The 23744-nt window shown below is 39.3% G+C and overlaps 2 protein-coding genes across 22 annotated transcripts in view; one reads left to right on the forward strand and one right to left on the reverse strand.

Annotated features, from left to right (window-relative positions):
• ASAH1 (N-acylsphingosine amidohydrolase 1) overlaps positions 1–15640 on the forward strand; it is a 50464-nt gene extending 34824 nt beyond the window's left edge. For all 4 annotated transcript variants that reach the window (XM_042934352.1, XM_042934353.1, XM_042934354.1 and 1 more), the window contains 10 exons: positions 1577–1655; positions 6247–6321; positions 7212–7257; positions 7857–8001; positions 8545–8599; positions 8726–8807; positions 12896–13027; positions 13132–13255; positions 13682–13738; positions 14596–15640. In XM_042934352.1, the coding sequence (XP_042790286.1) occupies positions 1577–1655; positions 6247–6321; positions 7212–7257; positions 7857–8001; positions 8545–8599; positions 8726–8807; positions 12896–13027; positions 13132–13255; positions 13682–13738; positions 14596–14685 (885 nt within the window). In that variant the 3' untranslated portion in view covers positions 14686–15640. The remainder of the gene's footprint in view (positions 1–1576; positions 1656–6246; positions 6322–7211; positions 7258–7856; positions 8002–8544; positions 8600–8725; positions 8808–12895; positions 13028–13131; positions 13256–13681; positions 13739–14595) is intronic.
• Positions 15641–18196: 2556 nt separating this feature from the next.
• Positions 18197–23744, reverse strand: part of PCM1 (pericentriolar material 1) — an 82221-nt gene continuing 76673 nt past the window's right edge. For 13 of the 18 annotated variants that reach the window (XM_042934360.1, XM_042934362.1, XM_042934374.1 and 10 more), the window contains 2 exons: positions 23552–23669; positions 18197–19071 (listed from right to left, as the gene is read on the reverse strand). In XM_042934360.1, coding sequence (XP_042790294.1) covers positions 18974–19071; positions 23552–23669 — 216 coding nt within the window. In that variant the 3' untranslated portion in view covers positions 18197–18973. Of the gene's footprint in view, positions 19072–20154; positions 22060–23551; positions 23670–23744 lie in introns of those variants that run through there. The other 5 variants (XM_042934378.1, XM_042934376.1, XM_042934377.1 and 2 more) reach the window with 1 other exon arrangement.

Genomic DNA, 23744 nt, shown 5'->3' on the forward strand with positions numbered 1-23744 from the left:
CCAGATGTCCCCTGGGGGATGAACCACTCCTGGTTGAGCATCACTGTCCTAGAGGCTAGATGATCTAGGCATATAATCCCTGTGACCCTTGCACCTGCCAGCCACTACCCCTGTTACCCCTCATGCTTGTGCTCTCAGAGCTTTTAATTGAGGTATCCCATGGGGCGCCTGGGTGGCTCAGTTGGTTGAGTGTCCGACTCAGTTAGTTTTTGGCTCCAGTCATGATCCCAGGGTCATGGGATCAAGCCCTGTGTTGGGTTCCAAGCTGAGTATGGGGTCTGCTTGAAATTCTCTCTCTCTCTCTCTCTCTCTCTCTCTCTCTCTCCCTCTCCCTCTCCCTCTCCCTCTCTCTCTTTCTCTCCCCCCCCCCACCACCCTTCTCCCCCTCTCTCCCTCTGCCCCTCTCCCCAGCTTGCGCTCTCTCAAAAAAAAAAACCAAAAAATGGTATCCTTCATGTTCATACTAATCAGACCTCCCCAAAATACAAAGGTTGGCAGGAGCAGCAGATAAGAGGCTCCTGCTGTCCCCCCCCCACTCTCTGTGCCAGCAGTGAGGGCAGCTGGCCCAGGCTTTGCATTCAGACCATATTGGGGTTTTTCCCCCTTCAAACATTGGATTTTAAGGTTGGATCAGTCACCTAATAACTGTATCCTTCGACATGTTTCTTACATTGTGAAACATGAGAGTTCTCATCGGGAACAATGTAGTAGTAATAGATATTGTATATGGTGGTCGTGAGGATTAAATCACGCTGTGAATTTGAAGCACAGTGCCTGGATATAATAAGTGGTTAATAAATGTTCAACAAGTCCTCTTTGTATTCGCAGGAACATCCCACTTGTGTAATGCTTTCAATTCCGAAAGGAAAAACGTATACTTAGGTAACATGACACATGAAGACCAAGCTGGTGACAAATAGGACTTGTAAAAGGTTTACACATTATTTTATTAGCAGCAGGCTGTGAGCTTAAATTGTTATCTCCCTGATAGTGAATAGTTGCATGTGAGAATAAAATTGTATGTCCACAGGGAATTTGCCCCTTTGTCCCTTGTTTGCGCCCAGATCGTGGTCATGCACCGCGGCCCAAGAAGCCAGTAACGAAGACAGAAGGCTTGGTGAATGACTCAAAGACAGATTTGTTTTTAGGAGTGTGGGAAGGAAGTAGTAATGAGGGTGTAGTGCCAAGGTGAGAGGGCGGGTTTGGGCAGAGATAAGGGGTAGTTGTCATGTTCCTGTGTCGTGGGCCCTGTTAGCTTATCTGAGTGCAGTTATCTTTGCTCTCTGGAGAAGAGGTGAAATGTGAGGCAGGAAAAACAACCCTAGGTCTTTGGATCATACTGAGAACAGCTAAGTTTAAGGGAATAAAGGCAAGAGGTCAAGACTGAGGGCCCAGTATTGAGTCTTACGTAAAGTCTTTTAGAAATAGGGGATGTAAAAGTGCCTTAAAAATAACTAATTATTTACTATGGAGGGGCATCCAGAACAAACTATATGTAAAACAAACAAACAAACAAAACCACAAATCTCAAAACAACCCTTTAGGTCGAATGATTGGTAATTTATTTGTTTTCCAGCCTGGTCTACTTGGCAACTTTCCTGGTCCTTATGAGGAGGAAATGAAGGGGATTGCAGCAGTTACTGACATACCTTTAGGTAAAGTTCCCTTTGCAGCTTTTAAAAGATTTAATAAAACACTTTAAAATGTTTCTGTTGAGGTATTTTTCTGTTGAGATACACTGCATAGATCTTAAGTATACAGCTCAGTAGAGTTTTTAATATGCATACCTGCATGTAATCACAACTCAGATCAAGATACAGAAAACTCCAGATGCGCCTGGGTAGTTGAGGCGTCTGACTTCCACTCAGGTCATGATCTCACGGCTCATGAGGTCGAGCCCTGCGTCGGGCTCTGTGCTTACAGCTCAGATCCTGGAGTCTGCTTCGGATTCTGTGTCTCCTTCTCTCTCTGCCCCTCCCCTGCTCGTGCTCTGTCACTCAAAAATTAATAAACACTAAAAAAAAAAAAAAAAAAGGATACAGAAAATCTGAGCAATGCAGAATGTTCCATCATGCCGTCTCACAGACAGTACCGCATCCCCAGGTTACTGCTTATTCTGACTTCAGCATACAGTAGTTTTGCCCCTTTTTAAAAAATGTTTATTTTTATTTTTGAGAGAGAGAGAGAGACAGAGCACGAGCGAGGGAGGAACAAAGAAAGAGGGAGACACAGAATCCAAAGCAGGCTCCAGGCTCCGAGCTGTCAGCACAGAGCCTGACGCAGGGCCAAACCCATGAACCATGAGATCATGACTTGAGCTGAAGTCAGACGCTTAACCCACTGAGCCACGCAGGTGCCCCAGTTCTGCCTCTTCTTGAACCTCCTAATTACAGTGTGATCTCTTGTGTCAGGTTTCTTGTACTTATCATTGTAGGTAGTATGCTGCTGTATAAGTAGTATGTTTGGGTGGTTTCTAGACTTGGGATATTAAGCATAAAGCAGTTAGGAACATTCTTGTATCTGTCTTTTGATGGACTTATGCCACTCACTTGTGTTGGATATATACTTGTTTATGGGGTAGCTGTATTTTAGCCTTGTAGATTCTGCTAACCAGTTTTCAAGGTAATTGTATCCACAGACAGTCAGCATAGTACAAGAGTTTGTTTTCTCTACTTGATACTTCTCCACCTGCTAGCATCAATATTTTTCATTTGAGCCATTTTGTTGAGTGTGTAGAATCCCATTATTGTGTAATTTACTTTTTCCTGATGACTGTGAGATCGTACAGCTGTTGGTCTTTCCTTTCATTGGTGAGTGTTTTGTTTTTGCTTCTTTAAAAAAAATGGTTTAAAAAGGTAGTCTACCTGTCTCTCCTTCCTTCTCAAGGTAAAATGTTTGTTACAGTCTGGCCCATTTTTAACTGGCTTCAAAGAATTGTTTTAAGCTTTTATTTTAATTCCATTTAGTGTTTTATTAGTTTCAGGTGTACAATTTAGCGATTCAGTAATTCTATACATTGCTTAGTGCACATCACCTGTTTGACCCCCTCCCCCACCTCCCCTCCGGTAACCATCAGTTTGTTCTCTGTAGTTAAGAGTCGAGTTTTTGATTTGTCCCTCTCTCTCTGTTTTTTCCCCTTTGATTGTTTTGTTTCTTAAATTCCACATGTGAGTGAAATCATATGGTATTTGTCTTTCTCTGACTTATTTCACTTAGCATTATACTCTCTAGCTCCATCCATGTCATTGCAAATGGCAAGATTTCTCACACACACACACACACACACACACACACACATACACACACCACATCTTCTTTACCCATTCATGTCTTGATGGACACTTGGGCTGCTTCCATATTTTGGCTGTTGTAAATAATGCTGCTGTAAGCATAGGGGTGCATGTATCCCTTTGATGTAGTGTTTTTATATTCTTTGGATAAGTACCCAGTAGTGTGATTGCTAGATTGTAGGGCAGTTCTATTTTTAACTCTTGGAGGAACCTCCATATTGTTTATAGTGGCTGCACAAGTTTGCATTCCCAACATTGCAGGAGGGTTCTTTTCTTTCCACATCCTTGCCAACCCTGTTGTTTCTCGTGTTGTTTATTAAAATAAACCATTCTGACAGATGTGAGGTGATCTCACATTGTAGTGTTGATTTGCATTTCCCTGATGATGAGTGATGATGAGCATCTTTTCATGTGTCTCCTGGCCATCTGGATGTCTTCTTTAGAGAAATGTCTTTTTGTGTCTTCTGCCCATTTTTTAAACTGTATTATTTGGGTTTTTTGGGGGTGTTTGGTTGTGTAAGTTCTTTACATATTTTGGATATTAGCTGTTTATTAGATATGTCATTTGCAACTATCTTCTCCCATTCTGTAGGTTGCCTTCTTAATTTTGATGTAGTTCCGATAGTTTATTTTTGCTTTTGCTTCCCTTGCCTCAGGGGACCTATCTAGAGAAAAGTTGGGATGGCCGATGTCAAAAATTACTGCCTGTGTTCTTTTCTAGGGTTTTTATGGTTTCCTTTCTTATAGTTAGGTCTTTCACCCATTTTGAATTGATTTTTGTGTATGGTGTGAGAAAGTGGTCCAGTTTCATTCTTTTGTGTGTTGCTGTCCAGTTTTCCCAGCACCTTTTGTTGAAGACTGTCTTGTTCCCATTGGATGTTCTTTCTTGCTTTATTGAAGATTAATTGACCATATAATTGTGGATTTATTTGTAGGCTTTCTATTCTGTTCTATCTGTGTGTCTATTTTGGGGCCAGTACTATACTGTCTTGATCACTAGAACTTTGTAACGTAACGTTAAGTCCAGAATTGTGATGCACCAGCTTTGCTTTTCTTTTTCATAATTGCTTCTGCTGTTCAGCATCTTTTGTGGCTCCATACAAATTTTAAGATCGTCTGTTGTAGTTCTGTGAAAACTTCTGATGTTGTTTTGATGGAGATTGCATTGAATGTGTAGATTGCTTTGGGTAGTATAAATGGTTTTAAGGAATTCTTTACATATTCTGTCTATAAGTCTGTTGTCAAATGCATTCTGAGTATCTTTTCTCAGTCTGTGGCTTGCATTTTTACTCTTTTACTGGTGTCTTTTAATAAGCAGAAGTTCTTAACTTTAATGAAGTCAGATTTAATTTGCTGAAAAAGACTTTTCCTGCAACGCTAATTTTATTTTTGAGCTACCAAAGTGTTAGAGTTGTTGTTTTAAGTAGACAGTAGTACCTTGGTGTTACAAGAGAGATGATTGAGAATTACTGCAAATCAATAGTATTTATCAACAAAAGTGGCTAGGATTTTTATTGCTTTTTGCTTCTTTAAAAAAATGATGTAAAAAGAAGGTCAACATACTAGAAATATGTTCTCGCAGCTCATGTGAGAAACAAGTATTTAATTCCTTTATTATGTAAAGAATTCTAGCAAATAAATACCACATATAAATATCTGGAGAGAAAAATGGATTATATAGATTAACAGATGATTTGTAATAAGAGAAAATGAGGGCAGAATCTTACCAAAATGGAAATAAACATTAGGTTAGGATGGGGAAAAAATGTTAAGCTTTACATGTTAACATAAAATGCGACAGAGATAAAATGTGCCCTATGTCTTTAAATATTTAATTAAAATAATTGTTTTTGTTTGAGTATAGTTGATACACAATGTTACATTAGTTTCAGGGTTACAGCTAGTGATTCAGTACATCGCTCTATGCTCAGCACAAGTGTAGTCCCTCCGTCCAGCATACAGTGCTGTTACAGTACCACTGGCTATATTCTCCATGCTGTGCCTTTTATTCCCAGGATGTATACCTTTTAATTAAATGCTAAGTGTTAGTATTATACAGTTTTAGAAAATTATTCAAAAATTAAAATGTTTTAAAATGGATTTTCTTGTAGCTTGGCACTAATTTTATTATTTTATTAATAGTTCCTCACCTTAGAAATATTTGTCACTTCTTAAAATATGAGCAAGGTGTTTTTGGGTGGCTCAGTCAGTTAAGTGTCCAACTTTGGCTCAGGTCATGATCTCACCGCGCATGGGTTCAAGCCCCAGTCAGGCTGTGTGCTGATAGTTCAGAGCCTGGACCCTGTTTCAGATTCTGTCTCTTTCTCTCTGCCCCTTCCCTTTTCATGCCCTTTCCATCTGTCTGTCTGTCTGTCCGTGTCTCTCTGTCTCTTTCAAAAATGAATAGATATTAATAAATATAATATTATATTTATATTTAAATATTAAAAATATTTAATATTATCAATTATAATATATTATTATAATTATATTTTATAATATATAATTATATATAAGTGATATATTGATATATTAATATTAATCTTATATAAATATATTATAAATATAATAAATATAATAAATATGTGAGCAAAATAACATGTTCAGTATATAACCAAGAGCCAGATGTGTTAAGTCACCATACATTAGTGCCCTCAAACAAAAGTAAAATGAAGCACAAATTGATGAAAAATCTGGACATCGTATTGCAAAACAATTCCAACGTGCCCACATAGCTGACCCTTTGGGGGCTTGTTTTATCTTGTGTCTGTAGAGTAGAGGCTGGTGAGATCCCACCACCTGACCAGCTCTTCAGGCATGCTCCAGCTGTCTGCAGGCATGTACAAAGCAAAAATTTGCACAGTGATGATTGTCAAACCTTTTCTTGAAAAAAGAATTTTCTAACAACGTCATGGTTCTGTGTATTGACCAAGAAATGTCCTATCTTTTCTCATAGGTGAGATTATTTCATTCAATGTCTTCTATGAAATTTTTACCATTTGTACTTCAGTAATAACAGAAGACAAACAAGGTAAATGTGTGCTGGGGGAGAGTGGGCAGTGCAAAGTACAAAGTAAAAGAAAATGTAAATGGAATTAGAACTTGTAATATCCATGCTTACTTTTCAAATTCAGTGTATGTTGCATATAGTTTTATAGATCTTAGCAAATTTTTAACGGTGAATTTAAAACTACCCTTATTTTGAGACCACTGTAATGCCTCTTAAAGTTTAATTCAGGTATGCAAAAAACTTAGAGGGAAGAAGTGTTTTGGGACCGTAAACATTCTTACCCTTCCTCCTAGTCTCCTTACACTCTTCGTCATGATTTGGTGTAAGTACTCACAGCGGTACTTCATTATCTTTATATATATGATCATCCGGCCTTCCCTCGAAGCCCGGGACAAACCTCGTCACATCATTTCACAGCCCAGGGACCTCACTTTCCCATGTTTTTTTCTGGCCGGTACTCAGGATGCAAGGCACAGGATGATGTACCCTGACTCACTTTATTTTTGACCTCTACCTTGGGTAGAAAGTCTGCCGGTACTTGACCCTCAAGGTGTTCAGCTGTAGGTGACAATTCCTGACGGGAAGGATGGTGGCAGGTCACATGAGGTGAGGCTAGGACAGCTGTGTCCAGGTAGCTGACACAGTGGACCGAAGAACGACTCCTCATCCTCTTCAGACACCCTAATTTTACCTGGAACCCTGTGCGCTCAGATGATTGTGAGGGGATCTGGTCAGTGTGGCAGGCACAGCCGTTTGATCTTGTTAAGGCTTATGATCCTAGGATGCTGCTTAATTCTTACTGTTGGACGGAATAGTCGTATCAGTAAACTAGAACTATGTGTCCAGCTTTTAGTTAGAAGCAGTGATGCTGTCATAACTGCCATGACATGTGTCTTCTTTCTTTATATTAGGTCATCTACTACATGGGAGAAACTTGGATTTTGGAATCTTTCTTGGGTAAGTAAAGGGCGCAGTAGAACTCTTCTTCCGAAGAGTAGGTTGTATTCCATTGATGAAAAGTAAATCCCAAATCATGCCCAAAATAGGCCCAGAAGTGAAGATCCTGTTTCTTAGTTTTGAGACAAGACGGGCACACTATTTGGGTCTGTAATGGAGTTGCACCTAGTGAACACACATCTGAACACACATGTGGAGGATTGGAGGCCCCAGATGCACATCTGGTTTACTGCTCGGAAAGGAAGAACAGTATTGTATTTTATGTCTTCCTAACTTTCCTGAAAAAACTAGAACAGGGGTCTGTAATTAGAGACCTACATTTGAATCTGGGGTTTGCTATTTAATAGGCTGTGTTATGTTGGGTTATTTAACTTCTCTGAGCCTCAGTTTTCTCCTGTGGAAAATGGGGGATACAAGCACTCCTGTTGCAAAGTTGTGAGCACTCCTGTTGCAAAGCACTCCTGTTGCAAGGGGGGTCCCTCCTCCCCCCTTGAGGGATCAGGTAGGTGAAGACCTAATTTAGTGCCTGGCCATCGTCATCATATTCACCCTTATTACCATCATTGTTCTTAAATATCACTGAAATTTGTCTTTTGTAGGTGGAACATAAATAATAATACCTGGGTCGTAACTGAGCAACTAAAACCTTTAACAGTGAATTTGGACTTCCAAAGAAACAATAAAACTGTCTTCAAGGCCTCAAGCTTTGCTGGCTATGTGGGCATGTTAACAGGATTCAAACCAGTAAGAAATCTACTGTTAAATAATTTTACAGGTAGCTCTGGGTCCTGCTTTTATTACTGCCTGTGAAAGGTGGGGTCTGAGGAAACGAGGACCTAGAAAGAATATGAAGCCTTAGTTCATCCCTTTGTACTTCTTGTCACCGTCATAGGTATGAAGTTGCATGGTGGGGAAGAGTAGAAAGGGAATGAAGGCTTGTCTCAGGGAGACTGTCAGGAGGAAGAAGCATGTGGCTGGATGGTGAGGACCGGAAATGTAATGTAAACCTGGCATCTGGTCCTTAGTCTGCCACTCAACAAGTTAGGCATGAATTCTCTGCATTTTGTTTTCCTTGTCAGGAAAGTGTGACCAATAATATTCCACCTACTCGTGTCACACGCTGCACGTGAAGACGCATTGAACTTAATAGAACGTGATGATACAGTTTTGACTCATCTTTGCATCCCCCCATCTCCCGTTCCAGGATTTGGTATACCAGTATAAAAAGAGGGGGCCTTAAACAGGATGGTTGAAGTTTCTGATCTCATTGCTTTGTCTTGTTTTCAGGGACTGTTTAGCCTTACGTTAAATGAACGTTTCGGTGTAAATGGTGGTTATATGGGTGAGTAGAGAGTTCTTAAATGGGAATTCCATAGGTGTTTTCAGAGGAAGGCTGAACTTTGTATTCTGGTTCACAGCCTAACCTAATTCCAGGCCTGTGACACTGTGTGTATTTGATTTCTTCCAGGTATCATAGAATGGATTTTGGGAAAGAAAGATGCCATGTGGATAGGGTTTATCACTAGATCAGTCCTGGAAAATAGCACAAGGTAATCTGATTGCTTTATTATCAAATTTAATATTTATTCATTTTTAAATTATTTTATTGTTTTTCTTGGAGATAATAAGCAACATAAAATATTCTGTTAGTTTCAGGTACAACGAAATGTTTTGGTATTTGGATATATTGTGAAATGATCTCCACAATCAGTGTAGCTAACATCCATCACCATATGTTGCTACAGAAATTGTTTTCTTTGTGTTGAGAACTTTTAAGATTTACTCTCTTAGCAGCTCTCAAACATACAATACAGTATTATTAACTGTCGTCACCATGTTATACATTACATCCCCAGGACTGACTTATTTTAGAACTGGAAGTTTGTACCTTTTGACCCCCATCACCCATTTTGCCCACCCTCTAGCAATGACCACTCTGTCCTCTGCATTTATGAGTTTAGTTTTCTTAGATTCTACATGTAAGTGATAGCATAAGGTATTTTGTCTTTCTCTGTCTCCCTTATTTCATGAGCATAATGCCCTTAAGATCCATCCTTGTTGTCACAGACGGCAGGATTTCCTTCTTTTTTATGGCCGAGTAATAATCATTGTATGTACACACCACAGCTTCTTTATCCATGCATCCCTCAGTGGTCACTTGGGTTGTGTCCATATCTTGGCTTTGGTAACTAATGCTGCAGTGAGCAGGGGGCTGCAGGTATCTTTTAAAGTTAGTGATTTTGTTTTCTTTGGATATATTACCAGAAGAGGAATGACTGAATCATATGGTACTTCCATTTTTATTTTTCTGAGGAACCTCCATACAGTTTTCCACAGTGGTTGTACCAATTGCATTCCCAACAGTGCAGAGTTCACTTTTCTCCACATCCTCACCAGTACTTATTTCTTACCGTTTTGGTAATAGCCATTCTATCAGGTGTGAGGTGATAACTCATTGTGGTTTTGATTTGCATTTGCCTAGTGAGTCCTGATGCTGAGCATAGTTTTCATGTACTTGTTGGCCATCTATCTGTGTATCGTCTTTGGAACAATGCCCAGTCAGATCCTCTACCCATTTTTAAATCAATTTTTTTATGCTATTGAGTTATATGAGTACGATATTGTGATTTTTTTTTTTTTTTTTTTATGAGAGATAGATATTTGATCTGTTTTCATTTCTGGGTTCACAGCTCCCAAAATCCTTCAATTTCCTAAGTGTTGAGAGTGATCAAGGTGTCTTTTGTCATGTTAATGAGGCAACTTTTGGAAAGCACCAAAGGGTGGGGCCTGGTGGCCTGTGAAAGAAGCCATTCATTACAGGGTTCCAACTTTCAGGGCCACCGGACATCCGGGAAGGGTAGAGGGGCTGGAGGTAGAATCAGTTGCCACTGGGCAGTGATTTAATGAGTCATGCTGATGTAATGGAGCCTCCATAAAACCCCAAAAGGAAAGGGTTTGGAGAGCTTCTGGGTTGGTGAGCACAGAATTTTGGGGAGAGCGGCATACTCTGAGAGCATGGAAGCTCTGTGCCCTTCTCACCTGCCTTGCCCTATGCATCTCTTTATGTGGTTCTTGCTTCGTATCCTTTATCATATCCTTTAATAAACTGGTACACGTTTCCTTGAGTTCTATGAGCGACTGTAGGAAATTAATTGAAGCTAAAGAGGACCTTGTGGGAACCTCCAGTCTTAGCCAGTCAGCTAGAGGCACAGGTAATGCTTACAACTGGCTGGATGGGGCTTAGGACTGACCTCTGAAGTTAGGGATGGAGTACAGTCTTATAAGTTGAATCCTTAACAAGTGAATCCAATGTTATCTCTGTATAGATAGTATCAGAATTGAGTCGAATTCTTGGACACTTGAGGATGTCCAAGAATTTCTTGGTGTTAGGTACAGGGAACCACCCCATGATGTTAGAGTTGGGCCTAAGGATCATAAAAGAATGAGTTCTTTACATATTTTGTATATTAACTCTTTATCAGATATAAAATTTGCAAATACTTTTGTCCTTTTCACTGGATTGCCTTTTCATTTTGTTGATGGTTTTCTTGCTGTACAGAAGCTTTTTAGTTTGATACAGGCCCACTTGTTTTTGTTGCCTTTGCTTTTTGTGTCAAATCCAAAAATTCATCACCAAGACTAATGTCATGGACTTTATAGCCAAATTTTATTCTGGTTTTATGGCTTTAGGTCTTATGTTCAGTTCTTTAATCCATTTTGAGTTGTGTTTTGTGTATGGTGTAAGGTAGTCATCTAGTTTCATTCTTTTGCATGTTACCGTCCTTTCCCAATTGTATATTATTTGCTCTGTTAATGTAAATTGACCATATATGCATGGATTTGTTTCTGGGCTCTCTGTTCTGTTGATCATCCTGTTTTGATTACTACAGCTTTAAAATATAGTTTGAATTCAGGAGGTGTAATGCGTCCAGCTTTGTTCTTTTTTCTCAAGATTGCTTTGGGTACTTGGGATTCTTATAGTTAAATTTTAGGATTATTTGTTCTGTGAAAAGTGCTGTTGAAATTTCAACAGAGATTGCACTGAATCTGTAGACTGCTTTGGATGGTATGGACATTTTAAGAGTATTCTTCCAATCCGTGAGCATAGAATATCTTCCCATTTGTTTGTGTCTTTTTCCCTTTATTTTATCAGTGTCTTATAGTTTTCAGTATACAGGGCTTTCACCTCCTGGGTTAAGTTTCTTCCTAGACATTTTATTCTTTCTGTTGCACTTTTAAATGGGATCTTGTCCTTAATTTCTCTGGTAGTTCATTGTTAGTGTGTAGAAATGCAACTGATTTTTGTATATTGATTTTGTGTCCTGTAACTGTGCTGAGTTCATTTATTCTAACAGTTTTTTAGTGCAGTCTTTAGGGTTTTTGTGTAGAGTATCATATCATCTGTGAATAGTGACAGTTTTACTCCTTCCTTTCTGAATTAAATGCCTTTTTTTTTTTTTAATTTTTTTTTTTAACGTTTATTTATTTTTGAGACAGAGAGAGACAGAGCATGAACGGGGGAGGGTCACAGAGAGAGGGAGACACAGAATCTGAAACAGGCTCCAGGCTCTGAGCTGTCGGCACAGAGCCCGACGCGGGGCTCGAACTCACGGACCGCAAGATCGTGACCTGAGCTGAAGTCGGATGCTTAACCGACCAAGCCACCCAGGCGCCCCTAAATGCCTTTTATTTCTTCTCCTTGCCTAACTGCTCTGGTTGGGGCTACCAGTACTTGTGCTGAATAAAAATGGTGAGAGTAGACATCTTTGTCTTGTTCCTAATGTTAGAGGAGAAACTTTCAGCTTTTCACCATTGACTACGATGTTACTTGTGGGTTTGTCCTATGTGGCCTTTATTATGTTGAGGTATGTTCCCCCTAATACCCACCTTGTTGAGTTTTTATCATGAAAGGATGTTGAATTCTGTCAGGTGCTTCCCCTGAATCTGTTGAAATAATCACATGCTTTTTATCCTTCATTTTGTTATCGTGGTGAAACACATTGATGTGTTGATGTCGGTTCGTTCTTGCACCCCTGTAATAAATACCATTTGAGTACAGTGTACGATCGTTTTAATGTATTGGTAGTTTATTTAAATTGCTCATATTAAAATAGAAAAATATTTTCTAGCTACATTGAATAATTATTTCAGAATTTCTTAGGTTAACTTTTGACATTCATAGGGAGTTCATGGTGTGTGTGTGTCTGTGTGTGTGTGTGTGTGTGTGTGTGTGTGTGTGCGCACGCGCGTTTAAAGCAAATGAGCTCGTTTATTTAAAAAGTGCTAGGCATAGGGGCGCCTGGGTGGCTCAGTCAGTTGAGCGTCCGACTTCAGCTCAGGTCATGATCTCACCGTTTATGGGTTCGAGCCCCGTGTTGGGCTCAGTGCTGACAGCTCGGAGCCTGAACCCTGCTCTAGATACTCTGTCTCCCTTTCTCTCTCTCTCTGACCCTTTCCCACTCATGCTTTGTCTCTCACTCTCTCAAAAATAAGTAAACATTAAAAAAAAAAAAGAAGAAGAAAATAAAAGAATCTGTTTTTCAGATACTTTTGTTTTCCCTTAGTTTCCACAACTAAATATTTTTCATTCCAAGTCCACTAAAAATGTTTACTCTTTTTTTTAAATGTTTCTATGTAGTTATGAAGAAGCCAAGAATATATTGACGAAAACTAAGATATTGGCCCCAGCATACTTTATCCTGGGAGGCAACAAGTCTGGGGAAGGTTGTGTGATTACGAGAGATAGAACACAATCTTTGGATGTATATGAGTAAGTACATTTGTTCAAACAAAATAAGTAGAAACTAAAGCATAGACTGACATATTTACAGGTTTAAGGCATGAAACCTAGTCAGAATCTCTGTTTGTATTTAGACTCAACCCCAAGCAGGATAGATGGTATGTGCTACAAACAAATTATGACCGTTGGAAAAGTCCTTTCTTTCTCGATGATCGCAGAACGCCTGCAAAGATGTGCCTAAACCGGACAACTCAAGAGGTACAGTCACAATGTCCTATGTAGAAATAAATGGTAACGTTTGAAGATTATCTTAGTTGTGGCATTTTTCTTTGGCCTTTGAGGAATTTATAAACTTCCTGTTATTCAGTATCTCTGGACAATCTGTACTGAGTTTTTGTTTCATTTTCAATTGAAAGAGCAAAATTTTACAGTACTTGCCTTTTTACTCTAATGTTGGGACACCACTCTGTAGCTGAATGACAAGAATTAAAGAGGGCAGGAGGAGAGAGAAAAAGTGACACATTAGAACCATTAACTCTTCTAACAGTGACCCCAAAGGAAATTCTTTTAGGGGTTTCTGGGAGGTTGACTGAAGAAAGCCTTTGTTTCTAATAGCCCATTGTGTGGATAACCCTCCTGACATCAGGATTTAACTTAATGAACAAAATTACTTTTGTGTTTTAGAATATCTCATTTGCGACCATATATGATGTCCTGTCAACAAAACCTGTCCTCAACAAGGTATTTTTAAAATATATATATTTATAATTTTTAATTTTAATAATTTTAATTGTAATTTCATATTTTTAAAACATGTATGTATATAATTTACTTTTAGGGAAATAACCTGGGCCCATGTTTTTATCTCTCCCTGTTATCGTGGATCAGTCAGAGCTAGAACCCCCAAGTCATGTTCTGCTTAAGGTTTTTAAAAATGTTTTTTGTGTGACTAAAACAGTCACTCCTGGGATATGACAAACCGATTAGTGTGGTTTGAGGTCCAGACTGATCAGAGTATGGTCTCTGACGTTTCAGTTAAATACAGCCTTTTACCTTCGACTTCTCCCTGTCAGAAATCTCACACTGTACACTACAATTAGCACCTAGAACTCAATGAAGTCTGAAGTCTGTTTTCAGATGGAGCTTCGTGCCTGAGTTTCCCCCGCTGTGTTAGAGATGCGTTAAGGAGAAGGATGGCCACAGCCGGGCTGTTTATCCTCCACGGAACCATCAGGCTCTGCGTGAGCTGAGGACGTGGGGTGTTACAGCACTGGTGGTGAAGCACCGTGCTACTCAGGAATCAGATCTTGTAAGGAATTAACGGGATTCTCTCCAGAGCCTGTTTATATTCATGACCTGGAGTAATGGTTCTATTGAAGTCAGTTGTTTCAATTATTATTGTTTTGCTGTGGCATTCTTAAATGGTGAGATGTAAATATTAACTTATTAACTATTTGGTTCTTTGTATATTTATTTTTGTATCTTTGTATACATACCGTTTATATACTATTTTACACTAAGTGTATAGAAATGCTAATGTAAGTCAGGACGTCGTTGAATTGGAAACATTTTTCAAATAAAAGTCACTTTTCTTTCAGCTGACTGTATTCACCACCCTGATGGATGTTACCAAAGGTCAATACGAAACTTACCTGCGGGATTGCCCAGACCCTTGCATAGGTTGGTGAGCACACACCCGGCGTCTAGAATGCTGTGTGGCATGAAGGTGGCAACTCACCCGTGTCCGAGTAGTACGGCTGTCTGACCTCCTTCCAAGACTGAGACTCGGGGCAGTTTCTCTTTGGGGCATGAGTCCACAGACCATTTTTGCCCTAACAGTTGATTACTCTCATTTCCGGTTAACTTCGTTACAGAAACCAATCACCTAGAATTTGCGGTGTCACTCCACTTGGACGTTTGGGGACAGGGACCTCGTGGGGCCCCCCTCCACAGAATAAAGCCAGAGTCCCGGTGGGCACTGACTCCGGCACATCTGTACACCATTCCGTCTTTCGCTTTGATCCACGTATTGCTATGGTTTTCCGTACAGCAGTCTTTTCCTTCTGATTCTTTTCAAATTAACATACCATGGTCTTTGCTGTTTTTGACAGCAGTGTGGAGGAGACAGACATCCACCTGTGTAGTTCTCTTAACAGGCAGTAGGACTGGAGCCTTGACCCTGAATAGAAGTACTTTTTTGGGGTTCATGAAGTAATCCGTATGTGAAGGCAGCCTTTTGTACACAGAACTGAAACGTTCCCTTTTTCATGATTAGTCTACCTCCCAGTCACTCCAGGCATTTGTTAACTTCAAAAACTGAGTCCTAGGTTCTGTGAGTTAGTAGTAAACAAGTCAAAGCCTTGTGGAAATCGAGAGGTGAATCCATAAACTCTCACAAATGTTGTTCACTTAATACATTTTTAGTTTGTCTTTCTGATCGTGTATTTCTTAAAAACCTTACTAAAAATGTCTTTCAGAAATCTGTTTATGAAAAGCGCTGACGGAATGTGTTAACCTTTCAAACTTTCACACAGTTAACTGTGAAGTGCATGCCAGTTGGGTGAGACTGTATCCACTTCATTTTGTGTAACGTCACTTGTATTCATGACGCTCAATAAACGGTCGTTGGAAATAGTGTTGGCAGACACGTGTGCCGACTCAGTGTGGACCTACGTGCTGGAGATCCAAGCTGAACATGCCTGAATTCAGTTACAAGGCTTGTGTAGGTGGGTTCTTCAACTTAAGACGCACTGGTCACTAGCTGACGTGACTAATCCTTTCGTCTCAACCCGGTGTTGTCAACAGTGTGTAGGTGTCCAAAGGCTACTTTTCTCCTGGGAGGAGGTGCTTCCACAAAACTGTAGGGATGCTCATGTTAGCTTAGTGAGGCTAGAGGAATTACAGGAGGATTTGTGTTAAACTTCCAATTCTGCCCCTGCTAAAAATGAAATGAGGCAAACTTGGATTTTTTCCTGAAATAGCCGTCCTTTTGATATGTATAATAAATAGGTGAGATGCTGTTTCAGACCCAATTTCCTCAGGACTCATCAGAGAATATGGAGGAAACAACTAGCATGGAGGTTTTAGGTAGCATTGTTAGGTGGCAACAAAGCAGTTATAAATTAGGATACGGAGCATAAGCCTATTTGTGTATGTCCTTGTGTCCACAGTGTAGAAGGATGACTGGGAGGGTGTTTACCAACATGCCGACAGTGGTTCCCACTGCTGGCTTAACTTGGAGAGGACACGTGAATGGGATGGCACGCACACCTGGTTTTCCTATACGTCGCTTTACCGTCCTTCACAGATAGTGTTTTCACAAAGAGGTCTGTGGCGACCCTGCGTCATTGACGCAGGTCTGTCGGTGCCATTTTCCAACAGCTTTTGGTCCCTTTGTGCTGTGTCACATTTTAATAATTTGTACAATATTTCAGACTTTTTCATTGTTATTGTATTTGATATGGTGATCCACCCCCTGGCCATTCGCCCATCTCTCTCCCTGGGCCTCCCTATACCCCAGGACACAACAGTCTTGAAATTAGGCCACTTAGTAACTTGTTTATTACATTGATTTATTTTTGTGAGACAGATTGAGACAGAGCTTGAGCGGGGAAGGGGCAGAGAGGAGACACACAATCCAAAGCAGGCTCCAGGCTCTGACCAACTGTTCAGCGGCACAGAGCCCGACTCAGGGCTCGAACCCACGAACCATAAGATCATGACCTGAGCTGAAGTCAAGACACTTAACGGACTGAGCCACCCAGGCGCCCCAGTCCACTTAATAACTTTACAGTGGCTTCTAAGGGTTCCAATGCAAGGTAAACCATACATCTCTTTCTTTTTTCCTTGGAAAGTCTATACTGCTTATAATCCCCTTAGTTCCCCACCACCCCCACCTTCTCTAGCAACCACAGGTTCTCTATATGTACAAATCTGGGGGGGCGGGGGGTTGTTTTTTAGATTCCACGTATGAATGAAGTCACATGGTATTTATCTTTCTCTTATTCCACTTAGCAGAATACCCTCTAGGTTCATCCCTGTTGTTGCAAATGTTAAGATCTCATTCTTTTTTACAGCTGGGTAATACTCCGTTTTATATACATGCATACACCACATCTTCATTCATCTATCAATGGATACTTTGTTGTTTCCATAGGTTAGTTTATTGTAAATGATACTGCAGTAAACATAGGGGTGCATGTATCTTTTTGAATTAGTGTTTTCTTTTTCTTTTTCTTTGGGTAAATAGCCAGTAGCAGAATTATTGGGTCATGTTTTAATTTTTCCAGTGTTTTCCACAGCGGGTACACTAGTTTGCATTCTCAGCAGTGCGCGAAGGTTCCCTTTGCTACACATGGTTGCCAACACGTTACATCTTGCCTTTCTGATACTAGTCACTTTGACTAGTGTGAAGTGCTATCTCATTGTGGTTTTTATTTGCATTTCTGTCATTAGTGATGGTGAGCATCTGTATGTCTGTTTTGGAAAAATGTCTTTTCGGATCGTCTACGCATTTTTAATCTTTTTTTTTGCTATTGGGTTTTAGGAATTCTACATATATTTTGGATATTAACTCTTTATTGGTTACGTCATTGACAAATCTCCCATTAAGTAGGTTGCTCTGTCTGTCACTTTAAATCAGAAGCTCACAATGACACAGCTCGCTGAGGAAGGCACATAGAAAGCCAAGAAAGACTGAAAGCTGGCCCTCTTACGCCAAATAGGCAGGCCAGGTTGCGAATGCAAGTAAGTTCTTGAAGGAAACAAAGTGGCATTCTGGTGAACACATGGATGATAAAGTGAGACAGCCTTATTGGTGATAGGGAGAAAGTAAGTTTGAGTGGTCTGGATAGATCATCAAACCAACCACAGCATTCCCTTAAGCCAAAGCTTAATCTAGAGCAAGGCCCTAACTCTTTTCAATCCTGTGAAGGCTCAGAGAGGTGAGGAAGCTGCAACAGAAAAGTTGAAACCTGGCAGAGATTGGTTCATGAGATTTAAGGAAAGAAGCCTTCTTCATAATATAAAAGTGCAGGATGAAGCAGCAAGTGCTGATGTAGAAGATGTAGCAAGTTATCCAGATAACTGATGCAGGTGTCTAAACAATATATATATATATATTTTTAATTGAGAGAGAATGTGCGAGGGGGCAGAGGGAGAGAGGAAATCTTAGAAGGAGCCTGATGTGGGGCTTGATCCCACAACCCTGGGATCATGACCTGAGCGGAAATCAAGTCGCACACTCAACCGACTGAGCCACGCAGGTGCCCCTAAACGACAAATTTTCAGTGCGGGTGAAGTAGCTTTCTTTTGGAAGAAGATGCCATCCAAGACATTCATAGCTAGAGAGAAGTCAATGCCTAGCTTCAGAGTTTCAAAGGACAGGCTGACTCTGTTTGGGGCTATCGAAGCTGGTGATTTTAAGTTGAAGCCAAGGCCCACAGGCCATTCTGTAAACAAAGCACATCTGTTGGCAACATGGTTTACTATTTTAAGCCCATGGTGGACACCTAACAGCTCAGAAAAAAAATTTTCTTTCAAAATATTACTGCTCATTAACATTGTACCAAAGAACTCTGATGGCGACGTACAACATGATTTATGTTGTTTTCATGCGTGCTAACACAACATCCTTTCTGCACCCCATGGATCAAGGTGTATTTTTGACTTTAGAATCTTACTTTTGAAAAAATACCTTTTGTACGGCTATAGCTGCCACAGAGTGATTCCTGAAGTGGATCTGGGCAACATAAACTAAACCTGGAAAGGATTCACCATTCTAGATGCCACGAAGAACACTTGTGATTCGTGGGGAGAGGTCAAAATATCAATGTTAACAGGAGTTTAAAAGAAGTGGATGCCAACACTCAAGGACGACTATGAAGGTTCCAGACTTCAGTGGAGGAAGTAACTGCAGATGTGGTAGAAATAAGAGAATTAGAATTAGCTTGATGATGTGACTGAACTGCTGCATTCTCATAACACTTGAATGGATGAGGGGTTGCTTCTTATGGATGAGCACAGACAGTGGTTCCTGGAGAGACAATCTACTCCTGGGGAAGATGCTGTGAAGACTGTTGAAATGACAAGAAAAGAATAAAACTTAGTAAAACAGCAGGAGGGCTTGAGAGGATTGACTCTAATTTTGGAAGAAGTTCTACTACTGGGAAAATGCTATCAAACAGCATAGCGTGCTAGAGAGAAATCTGTGAAAGGAAGTCAAAACAATGGCAAACTTTAAGAAATTGCCACAGCCACCCCAGCCTTCAGCAGCCATCAACATTGAGGCAACACCCTTTATCAGCAAAATGATTACAACTTGCTGAAAGCTCAGATGACGGTTAGCATTTTTTTGCACTAAGATACTTTCTAATTAAGGTATGAACTTTCCAATATAATGCCATTGCACAGGAAACAGGGTACAGTATAAACATAAACTTTTACATGCCCTGGAAAACCAAAAACATTTGACTCCCTTTATTGCAATACTTGCTTTATTGTACTGGTCTGGAACCAAACCTGTAATATCTCCAGTGGATGCCTGTATCATTTTTTTAAGTTTCTTTATTGAGAGAGAGAGAGAGAGAGAGAGAGAGAGAGAATATATGAATCCCGCAGAGCCCAATGTGGGGCTAAAACTTATGAACTGTGAGAACATGACCTGAGCCGAAACCAAGAGTCAGACACTTAACTGACTGAGCCACCTAAGGTGCCACCAATGTATGCCTGTATTACTTTTGCCCCATTGTAAAACTAAAAAATCATAACTTGAACCATCATTAAGTTGGGGACTGTCTATACACTAGGTATGTTAAGAGAGAACTCTAATTCAGGCTTGATAACGTGATTTGTTTTCAAAATATCCAAATCAAGAACTTTTTGTAAAACTGTTGGCCCAATTTGAATATGGGATAGCTCTGAATATGAAAATGTTCTCTATATACTATATAGAATAGATATAATTAAGAAACAGAGTATAGCTACAGTGTAAGAAAAATGGTCTCAACTGTAAGTCTCTGGCTAGTTGATACGTCACTCTTTTTCATGTCTTTTCCGTTTTGTTTTGACATTTAAAATTGCCAAATAAGCCATAACTCTGAAATAAATTCTAAAGCATAAGTGACTATGTCAGTTTAAATGAAAATGCAATTCAGGGCTGTATGGAGGATATACATTTATTAACAGTGAAAAAGCATTTACCCAAAGTGAATGTTACAAAATACAAAGAGTACCTGCACAGTCCAGTGGGCTCACTAGTTTAAGCATTATCTCCACCTGCACAGGATTCTGTCTCACTCATTTTGACCTTTCTCCCTCTTTTATCTGTCACCAGATTTTCAACTTAAAAATTAAGAAACAGGAATCCTGAATGCCTAACCTCTGAGCAGTAGTTACTAAGGAAAATGTAATACAAGTTATCTGATCTTAAGCCCCAAGTATTTTAAAACTGAATTATCTTCTAAAACAGAAAACAACAGACTAGGTTACAGCAGCTATAACACAAGTCAAATAAGTTAGATAAGGTCCACAGCTTCTAGAGTAATAACTAGGAAGTAAAGTTCTTCCACCGTACCTATCTTTCATAGGCATGTAGATAGAGACAGAGCTGTAACACGAAGGCTTGGCTTGTGTGCCAATATGAAATTCTCCCCTTTCCGTTCGGAGTCTACAAGACATATAAATATAGAACTTGAGTATCCATATAATCTATCGTTTTAGTTTCCCAGAAGTCAGGCCAACTGGGTAAGAATTCCTGATTCTGGAATGATAGTTCTCTGAATAGGTTTTATTAATGTCGGAGATCTACACCTCACATAATTTAATTAGTAATACAGTAAATGTCCTCAGAAATCCTCAGTTAACAGACTCCCTGATGAGCATTGTAATTTTACAATCATGTATCAGGCAACTAAGAATTTTAAAGGAATACCAATGAAATGACTTTCTTATGGCATGTTTCAGTAAATTGTTATTAAGTTTTAAAGACTAATTGAAATTAAGTCTTCATATTTAATTCGAGAAACCTGTAAGGTTGGCTTGATAACAGGCTCGGTGAAGCCTCCCTCAAGTATAGGTCAAGTTTGCAATCTAAAGGTAATTCACCTTTAAAAACTGATTTATTTAGTGATGAAGAAATCTCATAGATGTATCTCAAAAGCCAAGTTTGTCTAAAGGCATACAGAGAGTTAACATTCTGCTACATAAAATTTAGTTCTGTAATCCCTACTTGAAGGGGTTTGGTTTTTCATTTAAAATTAATCATAATGTTAACTGTGCAGAAATACTCCCTAATTACATAAAACCTTTTTTTTTAAGGCTGTGGCAACATAGATAGGAATTGAATTCTGGAAAATATTAGCTGATAGGTATGTAAGTTCGAAGTACTAAGGACATGTGTTCTGAACTTAATCCAATTTGAACAGAATATTAATATATATTTTATAATAACGTAACCAATATTCTGGATACCTTTATAACTTGCCCTATTCTCGCACAGGAATAAGACAATGCAGGCATTTAAAAGAATATCAGACCCAAGAGCAGCAACACTCATACTATCTGGAAGCCTGGCCTAATGGCTGCTCTTTATATTAACTAGTCTATTTGTCTAACTCTTGACTGTTGCTCTTCTCTAACTATCCTAACCATACAGAACAGTGACTTCCTGTTTAGAATTCAACATCATTTCCAAAAGAGATTACTTTACAGATAAGTCCAACTTTATTTAAAACTACATCTTAAATTTAACAATACTAAACATCACAATGGGAGAGGGAAAAAAAAAAAAAAAAAAAGACCAAAAAGAAAAAAAGAAAGAAAAGAAAAACAACCCTACAGTGTATCAAGGCTTGAATCTGTCCAGAATTCAGTTTCTGATGTTTTAAACTGCCACGGGCAGAAATCAGCACACCTATCAAGAATGCAGTGTCAAACTAATTTACATTTTTATACAGATCAAAACAGATGTTTATTTAGTGCCATGTTCATGTATGCATTGACTATGTAAAGCAAGTTAGATGAGCCTCTGAAGACCTCTCATACACTTTGGGCTCCCACTGTTTCTGAAAAACAGAATGAATGCATTATAAATTACTGAATTAAGACATACTAGAATTTACTGTTCTCTTACATTAAAGTTATTATAAAAATACTAATGTAGTTTAAAAACAGATGAGAGTTTGTTTGAGGACAGCAGACTGGCCAGAAACTTCATTTCTCTTAAAAAAAACTCCACTAGGAAAAAAACGGTAAAACTGATGAAATCCTGACCAAGAAAAGTGGCTGTGAGGGAAAAGCAGGACAGGGGACAACAAGCCCCCAAGACGCTAAAAGCAGGCAGTGGCGCAGTGTGGGGCCAGAAGGGCTCAGCCCAGACCCCCTGGGCAGGGGCAGCTTTGAGACTCCAACTAGCAGAACTGGGCTAAACCACTGGGAAATCAGTTAAAGGTTTGACATTTAGTATTTCTAGGGAAAACAAAAATAAAAAATCTTAACTGGCTGATGAATGGACAGAGAACAACAAGAAAATCCTTTGATTTTGATGCAAGACACGTTCTCATCTGAGTGGCCCAGGGGCTGAGCCATTAGATCGATACAGAAAGAAATCTGGGATTACTACTGCCTGGCTCTGCAACGAGACATACTTACACAGAATGGTCTTCAGAAAAAGTATAGAAGTTTTAACTACTATAGTTATAAAAATAAAATGTGTGTTTGCTTTTATTTTTTTTATTTATTTATTTTTTTTATTTTATTTTTGGGACAGAGAGAGACAGAGCACGAACGGGGGAGGGGCAGAGAGAGAGGGAGACACAGAATCGGAAACAGGCTCCAGGCTCCGAGCTATCAGCCCAGAGCCTGACGCGGGGCTCGAACTCACGGACCGCGAGATCGTGACCTGGCTGAAGTCGGACGCCTAACCGACTGCGCCATCCAGGCGCCCCTGTGTTTGCTTTTATAACCTTAATGTAAGAAGAAGAGTAAAACTGAATAGAGAAAGCAGGAGGAAAAGGAGGCAGTGGCTGAGTAATGACCAAAGCTGATAGAACGAGCAACCAACCACATATACTTAAAATAACAAAGGTATCCTCAAACAGAAAAACCAAAAATAATAATCGTGAAAGGAGAGGTAGGTCCAAATACTCACTTTTGATAGGGAAGATAAGAGATGTCTGAATTTTTTAAATTAAGAAAAATTAAAACGATATTATTTAAAGATAAACAGTGTCTCATCCAAAAGAACTAAAAACCAGTAATTAAAACAAATGGGCTCCTCCAATTATCCTTAAGTCTTTTGTACCTTTCCTTCTTAAACAACATGCATCTATTACCTTGCTAAAATTCAAGATTTTAAAAATAGAAAATTATCTGATAATACCATTTTATACCTAATTTCTAAATTCGGCAGTGGACTAGACTTTTTACAGAATTATGCTTCCTTCCAATATTTGGCTTAAATCTTCCAAGTACTATGAATGGATGTGAAAAACAAAATGATGGTATCAAGAGTGACTAATTTTTCAATATGATTTCGTTGAAATTGGCAACTCTTACCAGGTTCTTTTAGTGTCTGAGAATTCCCAGCTAGTTCTTCAGTCTGCATTTCACATAATATTTCACCAGATAAATGGTTTTTCTGTTCTTCCTCTACCATTTTCTTCCTTAGGTCTGCCTTTGGAATGAAAACAAAAAACAAAAACACCTCAAAATCAGTTTTCATCTCAGTAGTAGTATTTGTTATATGAAG

Source organism: Panthera leo, chromosome B1 (assembly GCF_018350215.1).
Source record: "Panthera leo isolate Ple1 chromosome B1, P.leo_Ple1_pat1.1, whole genome shotgun sequence".
Classification (NCBI taxonomy): Eukaryota; Metazoa; Chordata; class Mammalia; order Carnivora; family Felidae; genus Panthera; species Panthera leo.